Raw genomic sequence first — 17,045 nt, 5'->3', positions numbered from 1 at the left:
TACAACGATTGACAAACACGGAATGTAACTTGAACACAATACATCCTACAAATACGAACCTGATTGAAAGAAATAATGATAATCAAATCCTTGATGACAGCAACACTCAGTAACACTCACAAAACAAATACTGTATATTGACAGTCATGTTACGTTATTTTAAAATGTTCCCTTTTCTTTTCTACCTTTTTTAACACACTACTTCTCCGCTGCGATATATATATATATATATATATATATATATATATATATATATATATATATATATATATATATATATATATATATATATATATATATATCCGCTCTACATACTCAAATAATGGATACTTTATTCGCCATCAATGATTGTTTTGGTAAAGCCATACTCAGTGTATTCATTAGATGAACGGTAAAAAGTAAGAGCGAGGAGGATGACTCATTGAGGCATGCAGGCTGTAGTCTTGCGTCAACTCTATCTGAATTGCGCGATCACATTTGAAAAAATATATCTTTTCAAGTTCTATTTAGTCCATATGTGTCAAACTCAAGGGCGCGGGCCACATCCGGCCCGGCGTGTAATTATATCCGGCCCATGAGATCATTTTATATACTGTATTATTGTTATTAAAGCCCGGGTATATGAAGCGCTGGTAACACAATAAACTACAGATCCCATAATGTAGCCTTGGAGAGTTATTAGCACTGAGTTTGCACGGCACTTTGGTGACTTTGAAGAACAAAAGTCCGTCTACATGCGGCTCGAACCTTGTGCATGTTTGGTAGCACATATCTGTGTGAGAAGCTCTTCTCAGTGATAAAGACTAACAAAACAGCACACAGGAGTCGCCTCACTGATGAGCACCTGCAATCCATCCTGAGAATCTCCACAACACAGAACCTCACAGCAAACAGAAACGAACTTGTGGCCAAAAAAAGATGCCAGGCGTCCAGCTCTAAAATGAGATATGAGCAAAGACAACTGAATGATTTGATTTGTTATTGCACGTAAGAGCGGGAGTCAACCGTTTTAACAAACATCGTATTGCACTGATCTGAAATAGCTGTGTGTGTATATATGTAGATATGTATGTATATGTATATGTGTGTATATACAGTATGTGTGTGTATATATGTAGATATATATGTATGTATATATGTGTATATGTATAGATATGTATATATATATATTGTAAACGGACCGAGGAGACAGCAATAAGGGTTGGGGTTTCCGGCCCCGTATATTGTACAGAATTTTCGTACAGAAAGAAAAAGGTCAAAAGCATAAACTAAACAGTTCATAGCGCGCGCGTCTCCTGGCGTCGCGCCATTTTATAGGGGTGGAGCGGAAGTGAAGGACAGCTGGGAAGGACCGCAAGGGAGGATGGGAAGGATGACGTCAGGGCAAGATGGCGGAGGAAGGGCGGAAGTACGCACTGCGGTCAAACCAGGCCTATGGTGCTGGAAGGTCTCTTTTCTATAAGGAAGCAGAGGGAGAAAGTTAGTACCCGCCATTCCCTGGCGGCGAATGTTTTCCCAGGTGTTCTCGAATCAGTCCGGCCTCCTAATCGCGTGCGTGACACGATCCCCCTTAGCCCAGGACCGTCAGGTGGGCGGACCTAACCGAGAGGTCGTGAATACGAGAGAGCATCGGCATTGGCTTGAAGGGTGCCCGCCGATAAGTGACAGTGAACTTATACGGCTGCAAGTCCAGAAACCACCTAGTGACTCGCGGATTCGACTCTTTGTGCAGGGACATCCACTGAAGTGCAGCGTGGTCAGTCACCAGAGGTAGAAGGCTGAAATTTGGCAGGCTCATTCCTTACAGCTTACTTACAAAAGTTGGACAGGTTTCATTTCGAAATTCTACGCCTAATGGTCATAACTGGAAGGTATTTTTCTCATTAACTGTAATGGAGTAGAGCTGCAAAGACGGGGGCGGAGTTTCGTGACATCATCACGCCTCCCACGTAATCACGCGGAACTGTCAACGCAGATACGTAGAAAACCAGGAAGACCTACAAAAGCGCTTTTAAGAAAACATGCATTATATAATTGAGAAGGCAGCGAAACAATAAGAAGCGAGCGAGTGGCATATACTACCATATTCATGAGTGCTGCTACCTCGAAAGAAAGCAAGGTGTAAACCTAAACTTTAAATTAAGTTCATAGACAGGCTACCGCATGCTTTCACATGCCCACAGGTAATGCGGGATACAAGCTTAATGAGAGGACGAGGATATAAACGAGTTTTGATCACTTTGTAACTAAGTTAAAATTGTAGGTGAAGGGGTGTGCTTATGCAAATTCCGAGAGACTGTGTTTGTGGGGATTGACAGTTTATGCGGGTGGGGGAGTCGTCGTCATCATCTCCCTCCCATTTACCTCAAGTTAATACACACGCTGTCTCTAGAGTTTCAACACACTGAATCCTCCAGGCACTACTTACAAAAGGTCACATTGACAAGCGTGTTACGCTATTTTAAAATCTTTCCTTTTCTTAGTACAAGCACAGCTGAGAAGCTTCATGCATGTGCTCCATAACGCTGAAAAATAATGCATTTAATCACACTTTGCATTACAAGCAAAGGGGAGCTTTTGTCAATGCATGATTTCCTGGTACACCGATTACATTGATCAGCGCATCCCGATTCATTTTACCCTCGCACCACCTTAGTTTGAGAAGAAGTATGAAAAATATGAGGTTAACACAGAAAAACAGATCACCAATTCAAGCTTTATGAATAATCGATTTGCCATCAATAATTGTTTTGGTAAAGCCATCCTCCTTTCATTTTATAATTTTTCCGCCACTAGCCATGATTAAATGAACGGTAAAAAGTAAGAGCGGGTAGGTGACTTATTTAGGCAGGAATATATATGATAGCAACACTCATGACAATGTCAATCATGTTACGTTATTATTAAAATGTTTCCTTTTCTTTTCATTACTTCTTTAACACACTACTTCTCGCTGAGGCGGCGGTATTTTGCTATATATATAATATATGAATTACCTCCAAAGAGCTGAGACTTTTGATATCATGAATGTGTGTACAAAGGGGTCTCCTGCCCAGCAAAAGTCGAGCAGCCAGCGCTGCGCATAGCTGTGCCAGCCTTTGAGACGCTGACTGCGCTTCTGCCTTAAGTCAAAGTGAGCACTTTTAATTTTTTCATCCGCCTCTGAGCTATAGCCCAGACAAGTGCAAACACGGGACCCCTTTTCTACACCACGGCAAAATAATATTAAGGCGATTCACACTTTCTTTGCACGATATCGATTATCAGGTCCTCAGCTCGATTATGAACACACGCATACGAGTGGAGGACTCACAGTGCCATCACAGCCGATTAATGGCGGGACGCCTCACCAGTCTACACAAGACCCACAGCGACTGTCCCCAAAAGGCGATCATAACGCCAGCGAACACATCTCTATACTATATAAAGAAAAAGGCAACTTTCCTTTCTTTACACCTTTTTTCCTTTTATCCCAAACCAAAGCCTTTCTCTTAACACGGCAGAGGACATAAAATAATTTTCTTTAATTGCCGGTAAGGCACATTACCAGAGGCACAAATTTGAACGCTCACATAGAAAATGTAATTTTATACCACAGCCGTCAGTGTAGCCTTTCAAAGGGATCTACTACTGAGAGATGATCCATATACATTTTAGCTGCTGTTAGTTACTTACCTGTTTTGTTACAGTCTTTAAAATGTAGTTTACCCACAACCACTCCAGTAGTGCTCAATGTACCTGTACTTCTTAAAACGTTAATGTTTTTACTGTTTAATAACTTATAGACTATATTTCATTATTTTTCCTTGCACTCAGTGACCAAAGCTATACACACACATATAGACACATACAAACATACACACAAGTATATGTATGTGTATATATATGTATGTATGTGTATATATATATATATATATATACACACACACACACCTATCTATAGATTATATATATATATACACACACACACACACACACACACACATACATGCATATACATACATACACACATATATATAATTTGTGTGTGTAGATATGTATATAGATATGTAGATATGAAGATATGTATGTGTATATATATATGTATATTATATATATATGTATGTATGTGTGTATGTGTGTGTGTATATATATATATATATGACAGCAGCAATCCAAGCTGTGAGAAAACAGTAAAAATAAGGTGTGTGAGCCAGTGGTACATTTTCTGATGCAGCTACCTAAAACAACTTTGTGACGCTGCCACCAAATACACAAAACAATTACTTTGACAATCATGTTACATTATTTTAAAATGTTTCCTTTTCTTTTCATAACTTCTTTAACACATGACATCGCATAGCGCTGGTATTTTGCTATATATACATATATATATCACAGACACTCATAACAGTGACAAAACAATTACATTGACAATCATGTTACGTTATTTTCAAAATGTTTCCTTTTCTTTTTCGTACCTTCTTTAAAACACTACTTCTCCGCTGCGAAGCGCGGGTATTCTGCTAGTACTATATATATATTATTGGTATATTTTCCCTCAGTTTAAAAAGGTTTTCTTTTCTTCTTAATAAAAATTTAAAATCAGTACTTCGCTGCTGCTGGATATTTATATATACAGTATATATATATATATATATATCTATACTAATAAAAGGCAAAGCCTCACTCACTCACTCACTCACTCACTGACTCACTCACTCACTGACTCATCACTAATTCTCCAACTTCCGTGTGGGTGGAAGGCTGAAATTTGGCAGGTTCATTCCTTACAGCTTCCTTACAAAAGTTGGGCCGGTTTTATATCGAAATTCTATGCATAATGGTCATAACTGGAAGCAGTTTTTTCTCCATTTACTGTAATGGAGATGAGCTTCAACGCCGTGGGGGCGGAGTTTCATGTGACATCATCACGCCTCCCACGTAATCACGCAGTACATAGAAACCAGGAAGACCTCAAAAGCGCCAAGAAAAACATGCATTTATATAATTGAGAAGGCAGCAAAACAATAAGAAGCGAAGCGAGTGACATATACAACCATATTGATGAGTTCTGCTACTGAAACAAAGCACGATGTAAACCTACACTTTAAATTAAGTTCATAGACAGGCTGACCCGGTTTGTAATTTAGTGCCTGCCCATATAAGGTCAGTCCGTCAGCTGCAATCCAATAGCAAACTGCCACGGGTAAATATTCACGGGTGAAGACTGTGCTTATGGAGAGGAAGATGAGATGGTCAGGGTGGTGTTTGACACAAACTCAGCTAAACTGCGAGAGAAAGTTTTAAGTGCCAGGACTAAGGTAACATTAAATAAAGCTATGGACATAGCACGAGATGGCACCAGCACAGCTGGGAACCTTCGATGCATGTACACCGAGTGGCTCACGGAACTGGACGAGTGCACAGATAAAAAGCAACAGTTCCAAAGAGCGCTGAACAAAAACCGAATTACACAATTGAAAAGGCAGCAAAAAATATGAAGCGTCTAATACATACAAGCATATTCATAAATCCAACTACTGCGGAAACAAAGTACGTTGGAAAAAGTCAATGTCCCGCTAAAGGAAGACAGTGTAAAAAAAAACCCGTGCATGCAGTGTGTCAGGTCTCAGATAAAGAAGAAGACGAGCTGTTTATTGATGCAGTAAGAAACGAATCGATGAATGAAACCTGTCATCTTTACAACGCATTGACAAACACGGAATGTAACTTGAACACAATACATCCTACAAATACGAACCTGATTGAAAGAAATAATGATAATCAAATCCTTGATGACAGCAACACTCAGTAACACTCACAAAACAAATACTGTATATTGACAGTCATGTTACGCTATTTTTAAAATGTTCCCTTTTCTTTTCTACCTTTTTAACACACTACTTCTCCGCTGCGACTTGCGGGTATATATATATATATATATATATATATATATATATATATATATATATATATATATATATATATATATATATATATATATATATATATATATATATATATCCGCTCTACATACTAATAATGGATACTTTATTCGCCATCAATGATTGTTTTGGTAAAGCCATACTCAGTGTATTCATTAGATGAACGGTAAAAAGTAAGAGCGAGGAGGATGACTCATTGAGGCATGCAGGCTGTAGTCTGCGTCAACTCTATCTGAATTGCGCGATCACATTTGAAAAAATATATCTTTTCAAGTTCTGTTTAGTCCATATGTTCAAACTCAAGGGCGGGCCACATCCGGCCCGGCGTGTAATTATATCCGGCCCATGAGATCATTTTATATACTGTATTATTGTTATTAAAGCCCGGGTATATGAAGCGCTGGTAACACAATAAACTACAGATCCCATAATGTAGTGGAGTTTGCACGGCACTTTGGTGACTTTGAAGAACAAAAAAAGTCCGTCTACATGCGGCTCGAACCTTGTGCATGTTTGGTAGCACATATCTGTGTGAGAAGCTCTTCTCAGTGATAAAGACTAACAAAACAGCACACAGGAGTCGCCTCACTGATGAGCACCTGCAATCCATCCTGAGAATCTCCACAACACAGAACCTCACAGCAAACAGAAACGAACTTGTGGCCAAAAAGATGCCAGGCGCCCAGCTCTAAAATGAGATATGAGCAAAGACAACTGAATGATTTGATTTGTTATTGCACGTAAGAGCGGAGTCAACCGTTTAACAAACATCGTATTGCACTGATACGAAATAGCTGTGTGTGTATATATGTAGATATGTATGTATATGTATATATATGTTTATATATGTGTGTGTGTATGTATGTATATATATAAATATATGTATTTGTGTGTATATATGTGTGTGTATGTATATATATGTGTGTATATATGTGTGTGTATATATGTAGATATATATGTATGTATATATGTGTATATGTATAGATATGTATATATATATATATATATATATGTTTATGTGTGTGTGTGTGTAAATATATATATATATATATATATATATATATATATATATATATATGACAACAACACTCATCACTCACAACAGTGACAAAACAATTACATTGACAATCAGGTTACGTTATTTTCAAAATGTTTCCTTTTCTTTTCATTGCTTCTTTAACACACTACTTCTCCGCTGCGAAGCGTGGGTATTTTGCTAGTATATATATATATACAGTGGTGTGAAAACTATTTGCCCCCTTCCTGATTTCTTATTCTTTTGCATGTTTGTTACACAAAATGTTTCTGATCATCAAACACATTTAACCATTAGTCAAATATAAGACAAGGAAACACTAAATGCAGTTTTTAAATGATGGTTTTTATTATTTAGCAAAATACCCGCGCTTCGCAGCGGCGAAGTACTGCATTCACATTTTTATTAAGAAGAAAATTTAACCTTTTTAAACTGAGGGAAAATATGCCAATAATTATTTGTTAAGGATCTCTTTGTATACCATGTTGTCAGTTCGACCCTCCGGTTGTAACATGACCAAGCTGTGCGCTGAGCTTACTCTTGAGCATGCAACTTACAGTTGGCAATGTGAACAGTAATCTTGTCTCAAATCTCACAGCTTGGATTGCTGCTGTCATAATCGGTTTGAGTTTCATGGTTTGTTTCAATTATGACAGTATTTGCAGGATTTGTTGTATTGAAGTGACATTTGGCATCTGTCAAGCGTTGTAAGCACATAACCGGTTTCAGCGATAAAATCACATCCAGCTTTTGAGAGTTTAAACATTCATAAACATCACCCATTGACTAAGGCGATTTCTAGGAATATTGTGATCAATGGTGTCAAATGTAGCACTCAGATCTAAGAGGATGAGAACAGATAAATGGCCTCTGTCTGCATTTACCCGCAAGTCATTTACTACTTTAACGAGTGCAGTTTCTGTGCTGTGATTTGTTCTGAAACCTGACTGAAATTTATCAAGAATAGCATGTTTATTGAGGTGGTCATTTAATTGCAAAATGACTGCCTTCTCTAGAATTTTACTTGAGAAGGGCAGGTTGGAGATGGGTCTACAATTTTCAAAGGCAGAGGGGTCAAGATTATTTTTCTTGAGCAGGGGTTTAACTACAGCAGTCTTAAGACAGTCTGGAAATACCCCCGTATTTAATGACGAATTAACTATGTCCAGAATATTGTCAATTAGCATGTCTGATATTTCTTTGAAAAACCTGGTTGGTATTGGGTCAAGGATGCAGGTGGAGGGTTTCAGTTGAGAGATTATACTATGTAATTCAGGTAAATCTATCCTGGTAAAAGCATTTAATTTGTTTATAATGGAGTACCGGGGCTTTGGAGGTTCTGCAGTGTTGGGGAGATATACTATGTTATCTCTAATATCAATTCAATTTTTTGATTGAAAAATACAGCAATGTTCTCACAGGTTTCACTGGAAGTATTCTGGGGGCATTCCTTTGAGTTACCTGGGTTTAACAGATGATCAATTGTAGAAAATAAGACTCTGGGATTACTAGCATTGTTATTTATAATATTAGAGAAATAGCAGCGCCTCTCAAGATGGACAGTGTTATTGTATTCTGTTATTTTAGCCTTCAATATCTTATAATGGATAGTTAGATTAGTTTTCCTCCATTTACGCTCAGCTCTACGACATGTTCTTTTTAAATCAGACACTCTTTGGGTCTTCCATGGAATAACAATACTAGAAGATTTTTTAACTTTACATATATACTGTATATATATGTATATATGTGTCTGTGTGTATGTATGTGTGTATATATATATATATATGTGTATGTATAAATGTGTATATGTATATATGTGTGTATGTATGTGTGTATATGTATGTGTATATATATATGCTGATATATGTATATATATGTTTATATGTGTGTGTGTGTGTGTGTATATATATATATATATATGACAGCAACACTCATAACAGTGACAAAACAATTACATTGACAATCATGTTAAGTTATTTTTAAAATGTTTCCTTTTCTTTTTCATAACTTTTTAACACACTACTTCTCTGCTCGAGCTGGTATTTTATTAGTATATATATATATATATATATATATATATATATATATATATATATATATATATATAGTGACAGATAGGGAACGCTGTCGACCCCTGAACCCTTAGACAACATGTCAGATACCAGGTAAAAGTCAGAAATTGATTTAATTTCATACATTGTGCACAAAGCACCTCCACAGTAATCCACAATAATAAATCAATAATCACAATCCTCCACTCCCAGCAGCTCAGTCACCCTTCCTCCCAACTTGGCTCTCTTGCTGGGTTTTCCCACAATCCTTTTATATCTCTTGACCCGGAAGTGCTTGTATCCCTCAGTCCATGTGATGTGATTTCCCAGCACTTCTGGGTCAGATAAAAACTCCTTCTTTTCTTCAGCCCGGAAGTACTTTGTGTCTTCCGTTCCCATGACTAGGGAGTACTTCCAGGCTATCTGGAAAATATGATTCCCTGTTCATCCCTGCAGTGACCCCTGGCAGCCCCCACGGTATCCAGCAGGACTGTGAAGTAAAACTCCAAGGTCCATGATGCGCTGCTGGAATTCGAGGCACCTCCATGTTGCAGGGAGGGCTCCATCTGGCGGCTTGGGGGTATTGGCCGGGATAAACTGCTGGTATATATCACAATATATATGTGTTCTTTGCATAGCTGTGGTAGCTCACCTTGTGCTTTGAGATAATTTAGCCTAATGTAAGCATGTACATTGAAAAGAGCAGCAGACCCAGAATGGATCCTTGTGGTACACTATATACAGTATCATGTATCTCTGAAGTATTTGTACAGTAACCACAATTAACAAAGAATTTTCAACCTGTTAAGTACGACTGAAACCAATTTAAGATGCTGCTGGAGAGGCCCACCCTTTGTCTAAGAAGATTTATAAGAATACCAGTGACGGCGCACTGCACGATAACTTGCAGTGAATACACTCGACTTGTGCATTCATAGTTTTCATACTCTTTCTCTGTATGTGTAACATTCATTTGCTCAGAGGTTGATGCACTTGCTGCTTCCTGAGCAGCTCTTCTTTTCTCCACCCTAGCAGCCTGCTTCTTCTCTTCTTTTGTCAACATCTTTTTGCATTAAAAGTGATTAAGTCAGTGTTTATGTTGCAGTTACTTAGTACGTTTTCTTTAATTTTTCAGTTAAGCTGGCACTTAAGTTTTCAATCTGCCTCAAGAATGATTTAAGATATGAAGAGGTAGGGGAAGTGACGGCAAAGGTGGTCGGGATGAGAATAGCGCCCGAATGCATGCGCTGCACGGCTGCTGCCGAGAGTTGATTCTACAGTAAAATAAAAAGAGGAATAACCTTGGAGGTCAATCATCACCTTGAATGTGGATAATAGACATCACATAGTATATGTTTACCAAATTTCAGGTCAATAGTTCAAACGGTTTGCGAGCAACAGATGATTCAAAATCCTAGACAGACAAACAAACAGCCATGGTAGCGTATTATATATAAAGACTGTGGTCTACTTTGTCAAATGCTGCACTCAAGTGTAAGAGAACAAGAACAGTTACATGGCCTCTGTCTGCATTAACCTGCAAAGCATTTACTACTTTAACCAGCACAGTTTCTATATAATGCTTTGTTCTAAAACCTGACTAAAACTTTACTTAAGAAAGGCTGGTTAGAAATAGGTCTAAAATTGTCAAAGACAAAGGAGTCGAGATTATTTTTCTTGAGTGGGAGTTTAACAACTTTAGTCTGTAGACAGTCAGGGAAGTCCCCCGTATCTAATGACAAGTTAGGTGCACTATCTATAAGGACATCGAAGACTTATTTAATAAAAGCTTGTTCGTACTGGGTCAAGGACACAGGTGGAGGATTTCAGTTGAAAAACACATGTAATATATATCTATACACAAAGGAACTAACATGGAAACATATTCTCAATACTCAAAAAATTTTAATGCGTCATTTCTCAATGATTATTTAGTTATTTTGCAAAAATATTGCTTTCTTGCAGTCAGTAGATCATGTAGCTAGTGAAATATTCAGCATGTACAGGTATATAGTGGCAAGTAGGCAGTACATTTTTATACAACCTTTAACACATTATTCATTTGAATGAAGCAACTGACAGAAAACATCACAAGATAAACTCGCCACAAAACTGGATTAGGAATACAGAAGGAAACTCAGGCAGTCTTTTTAAGTTTCACTTTAGTGATCAAGCCTTTATAAGGCATATTTCTTACAAGGTCTCCGTTTCTCATACAAATGTAATTCCCATGAGGATGTTCTTGTTCACCTTTAGTCCTTGGAGTGATGCCCAGAAAGTAACAGTAGTAAAACATTTCACACACTTAGCCAGTTTAAAAGGTTGAGTTTTGCTACATTCCAAGTAAAACAGAGTCTAAAAGCAGCACTAGATGGGACATAGCATAAACTTTTTCATCCTTATTTAAAAAAAGTAAAATGTAAGAATTATGTCATGCCCCCATATAGGGTGTATGCATGTAATTTTGCCAAGATCAAAATCCTTCTGTGGTTTTAAGCCAATGGACTAGTGATGCTATGCCCTAACCTGATTCCTGTTAAATGACCTTGTCATCTTGTAACTTTCATTTAAATGACCTCTGTGATGTGCATTTTAAAAGTCATCAGTAGTTATCACTATAGATAGACTTTTACCATACTGCTTCTTCTAGTAGCTCTGTACAGATTTTTCTTTTATTATTTTATGAAAATAGTGTTTTTTCTGTATTTATTTATTACTACCTTTACGTTAGGATAAATGGAATGCTCACTGATTTCACTGTTAGACCCGAATCATAGGTGAAGACAAAAATAATTTAATTTAAAGTAGTTTAGCTTTTTTCAACTTTTGCTTGTCTAGTGACTATAAATTTATTTTGCACTTTTGTTTGGTTTTTGATCATTCATTGTCTGGTGTAATAATTTCCTATTTACATTTTGACTTGAAAGCTATTTGCTCTTTGAAGTGTGGTATTACTACAACAGAAATGTGCCATTTTAATCTGTTCTTTTGCTAGAAAAATCCTAATATGTTTTTAACAAAACTTTATCTGAATTTATCAATGGATCAGGAATTTTTTTACACTTACCACGGCATGGCTCTAATTATGCATATTATACATAACTGTTGCTTATGGACAAGTATACTGTAATAATCTTTACTAGTAAGAATTCAAGTTTTTTAGTTGGCTATAAATTCCTCTATGTTGTTAATGCCCGAGTCTGCCAAAAGGAAACTTTAGAGAAACAGATGTTTGGATGAAGTTCTTGTAACACTTTAATTTAAAATTAGTGAATGCAACAGTGCCATACAGTGAAAAGCTGTTCTGCGCTGTTGAACATTAACCATAAAACCTGTGAAATTACTTTGTTTTTTTTTTTTTTCACTTTATTATTTATACAGTCGAAAGACGTGATCCATTTATGTCCAGCATCACAATTAACAATGATTCAGACCAGAGTATCAGGGTGACATATCAATTAATTTTGAATGATTTCGGGTTAGTATCAGTACTTTTTTTTAGTATTTTTATTTATAGGTCAGCTTTTACCAGTACCTGTTTTTTGCTTAATTATTTGAAAAACATGATGACAGATAGAGAGTCAAAAAGTTACACAGTAATCCCTCGCTATATCGCGCTTCGACGGTTTCACTCTATCGCGGATTTTAAATGTAAGCACATCTAAATATATATCACAGATTTTTCGCTGGTTCGCGGATTTCTGCAGACAATGGGTCTTTTAATTTATGCTACACGCTTCCTCAGTTTGTTTGCCCTGTTGATTTCATACAAGGGATGCTATTGGCGGATGGCTTAGAAGCTACCCAATCAGAGCATGTATTACATATTAACTAAAACTCCTCAATGCTATAAGATATGCATCCAGCGCGGAGCTTGATTGTTTGCTTGTCTCTGCCTCTCTCTCACCCTCTCTGACATTCTCTGCGCCTGACGGAGGGGCTGTTTGCACAGAGGCTGTTTGCTTAAAAGATACTGACGCCTCCTCTAAAAATGCCGCTTTATTGCGTGCTCGCATATTTAAAAGCACACGTATTGATTTTTTGATTGTTGCTTTAATCTCGCTCTCTCTCTCTGACGTTCTCTGCGCCTGACGGAGGAGATGTGAGCAGAGGGGCTGTTTGCACAGAGGCTGTTTGCTTAGAAGATACTAACGCTCCTCTAAAAATGCCGCGGCAAACTTAAAAGCACAAGTATTGATTTTTTGATTGTTTGCTTTTCTTTGCGAGCTCTCTCTCTCTCTCCCCTCTGAAATTCTCTGCTCCTGAAGAGAAGATCTATTTGCATTCTTTTAATTGTGAGAAAGAACTGTCATCTCTGTCTTGTCATGGAGGACAGTTTAAACTTTTGACTAAAGGGTGTTATTTCATGTCTAGAGGGCTCTAATAATGTTAACAGTGTGGGAGAGTTTATAAGGGCTTAAAATATATAAAAATAACTACACAAACATATGGTTTCTACTTCGCGGATTTTCGTCTATCGCGGGGGGTTCTGGAACGCAACCCCCGCGATCGAGGAGGGATTACTGTATACCAAATTTCTTTTCAATTTTGTTTTTCAGCTTGTGAATAACCTTTTTCCTTCAGTTTCAATTTGTTTCTTTGCTTAAAAAGCCAGAATGAAGATAGAAGCATAAATGCCGACAGATTATTAAAAAAATAAACATAAAAAGTTGGGCAAGAATCATAAGAAAACTTTGCTACTTTCTAATGCATGTTATCTTTTCTTTCAGCTTGGCTCCCATTTTTGCATTCTTTGTGCCGTTCTACCACTCCATTCCAAGGATACAAGTCACTCAAGTTCTGGGACAATTTGCAGTAACCAACAAGTCCTTGGTCTATTTAATTGGCCTTCAGGTTAGTCTACCAATATGTGTCAGTCGTTTTTTTGACCACTCTATGGACAGTCTTTGTTAAAAAAGGGACTTTTTTCATATTGTACTTTTTAATTGATAAAAATGTGATTATGCTTAAATCCATACTTAGATGAAGCAGATTGTTGAAACTTTTCAACAGAAATCTCTGTTAAAAAAATCTTATTTTAGTATACAATTATTATGAAGTTTAAAAGAGCAATTCACTCTATGAAGAATCCAAATGACTGACAGGAAGTTGCTGTACAGATTTTTAAGCTGCAGAAATAAAATTCCATTATGATTATGATGCTAGCAAATTATTGAATAAAAATCTAAGCGCAAAGTGAGTTTTATGAAGAATGGGCTAGTCAGGGGCATGTAGCAAAATAGAACTGATTAGCTGAGTAACTTGTCAACCACTTCACCGATTACCTTTGCATGCTGTACAGTGTAGTAGAGGGGTCATTGTTATGAAACAGAAGGATGAAATTTGTGTTGTAAGAAGAGGAGACCAGAGACATAGAAAGGTTTGGGGCAGCCACCCGTTTAATGCGGTTTCCCGGCTGCAAAAGTCTTTGAGGCATTGTTAAACAGTTGTTACACAACAGAGTCCAAAACAGAACTGCCTGCCTAAGCAAAGGCAGTGAGCTTTATAGCACAGAGGGCGGAAATGATGTCGTCCTCTGGGCCGGAACTGGAAGTGACATCATCCTTGGGGCCGGAACCGGAAGTGACCTCATTCTTGGGGCCGGAACCGGAAGTGATGTGTCCTTCCTGGAAATGGCGGCTCCTGGTGGGATTTCCCGGGTAAGACCTGCAGAGAACTCAGAAAGAGCGTCAGTGCACCCCGCCCCGGGCAGATGTATAAACAGTATTTCTAAGCCCTTCAGCTGCTTCCCATGCACACGCAGTGTGACAAGACTCCCCTCAGCCCAGACCCGTCGGGTCGGGCGTCCTGCACCGAGAGGTCGTGGGCCCGGGAGAGGGCATCGGCGTTGGCATGAAGAGACCCCTGTCGATGAACGAAGTATACTTGTACTGCTGCAGGTCAAGAAACCACCTCGTGACCCGTGGATTCAACTCCCTGTGAAGGGCCATCCACTTCAGAGGTGCATGATCCGTCACCAGAGTGAACACGCGACCCAAGCGGTAGTACCGCAGCTGAGTTACCGCCCATTTGATCGCCAGAGCCTCTTTCTCCACCGCCGTACCTGGTCTCCCTGTCCAACAGTTTCCGCTCAGGTACATAACGGGTGTTCAACACCGCCGGCGCTTTGGCTCAACACGGCACCCAAGCCTGTGTCCGGCGTCCGCCTGGAGGATAAAAGGGAGAGAGAAGTTAGGGGAGATCAAGATAGGTGCTGAAGTCAGAGCCCTTTTAAGTCACTGAATGCAGCCCCGCTTATCAGACCATACCACCGTATTAGGAGCTCTTTTCTTTGTCAAATCGGTCAAGGCGCCGCTCTCGGAGAAGCGAGGCACAAACCGGCGGTAGTACCCGCCAAACCGAGAAGGATTGGACTTGCCGCTTGGTTTTGGACGGGCCAGGCCATTATGGCTTGCAACTTGGAACACTGTGGCCTCACAGTACCCCGCCCACTAGGTAGCCCAAATATTTGGCTTCCTCAATCCAAAGAAACATTTCTTGGGGTTGATTCGAGCCCGCCTCCCAGTGTCCGTAATACTGCTGTGACCTGCTGTATGTGTTCCTTCCAGGTGCTGGAATAGATGACGCGCCATCCAGATAGGCAGCACAGAACGAGTTATGGGGCCGGAGCACTTTGTCCACCAGACGCTGAAAAGTCGCAGGCGTGTAACCCGAATGGAAGGACACGATACTGCCAGTGTCCGCTAGGAGTGCTAAACGGTTTTTCCTTCAGCGGACTCCGTTAAAGGAACCTGCCAGTACCCCTTTGTCATGTCAAGTGTAGTCAAGAATTTGGCTGGTCCCAGTCTCGAGGAGGTCATCCACGCGAGGCATGGGATAAGCATCAATCTGGAAACTTGGTTGCCGACGGAAGTCATTGCAAAACCTCCAACTGCCGTCAGGCTTAGCAATCAAGACGATGGGACTGGACGAGGGACTACTACTTTCCTCGATTACTCCTAGTGCCAGCATTCGCTTGATTTCCAGTTCCACTTCTACTTTCTTTGCCTCCGGGAGTCTGTAGGGTCGCCACGGACGATCACCCCGGTCAGTCAATATGTCGCGCAATCAGAGAGGTCCGACCGGGTTTTTCACTTACCACCTCTGGGACAGAGCGGATAGCTGCTTCGAGCTCTTGTTTCTGCCTGGGGGATAGCTGCTCGCGAAATTAAGGGAACTTACTTCAGCGAAGAGAGAGCAGGGCTGTCCGGAGGAGGGATCGACCCTCTCCTTCCACGGTTTCAGCAGGTTTACATGATATATTCGCTCAGCTGGTCGGCGCATGGGCTGTTTCACCAAATAGTCAACCAATCCCTTCCTTTCCTTAATTTCAGAGGGGCCTAGCCAATGTGCGAGCAGTTTAGAGTGAGAAGTTGGTACCAATACCATGACGCGATCCCCCGGTTGGAACTCCCGGAGAGTCGTGCCACGGTCATAAAGGCGGCCTGTGCTGATTGCGCCTCCTCTATATGACTTTTAGAATCGGTCTTATTGCATCAAATCTATCGCAATTGGGCTATATATTCCAAAATATTAGTGGAGGGCTGTGCCTCCCCTTCCCAGCCCTCTTTAAAATATCCAATAAACCCGGGGTTGTCTTCCGATAGTAATTCAAATGGAGAGAACCCGTAGAGGCTTGAGGAACTTCCGATATGCAAAGAGGACAAGGGGAGGAGTTGGTCCCAATCCTCCCATCCTTGCTGACTACCTTACGTAGCATTTGCTTGAGAGTTTGATTAAATCTCTCCACTAGGCCATCGGTTTGAGGATGATACACCGAGGTCTTTAAATGCTTTATTTTCAGTAACTTGGCAGTCTCCTTGAACGCTTTCCGAGGTAAAAGGCGTTCCTTGGTCCGTCAGGACTTCTCTAGGAATGCCTACTGCAAAAAGACTCCTACTAGTTCCCGTGCAATATTTTTGTGGTAGCCGAAAGCAACGGAACGGCTTCAGGGAATCGGGTAGCATAATCCACGAGGACAGTATATATTTATATCCTCGGCTGAGGGTTCTAGGGTCCTACTATGTC

At 39.6% G+C, this 17,045-nt stretch overlaps 1 protein-coding gene across 1 annotated transcript in view; it reads left to right on the top strand.

Moving 5' to 3' along the window:
* The window catches only part of ubac2 (UBA domain containing 2), a 311,947-nt gene that overhangs the window by 162,130 nt on the left and 132,772 nt on the right, over window positions 1–17,045 (top strand). The window contains exon 5 of the mRNA XM_039744818.1: window positions 13,748–13,871. Coding sequence (XP_039600752.1) covers window positions 13,748–13,871 — 124 coding nt within the window. The remainder of the gene's footprint in view (window positions 1–13,747; window positions 13,872–17,045) is intronic.

This window comes from Polypterus senegalus, chromosome 2, assembly GCF_016835505.1.
Source record: "Polypterus senegalus isolate Bchr_013 chromosome 2, ASM1683550v1, whole genome shotgun sequence".
NCBI lineage: Eukaryota > Metazoa > Chordata > Cladistia > Polypteriformes > Polypteridae > Polypterus > Polypterus senegalus.
Note: the sequence above shows the minus strand (reverse complement) of the source record. Positions and strands in the feature narration are given on the sequence as shown.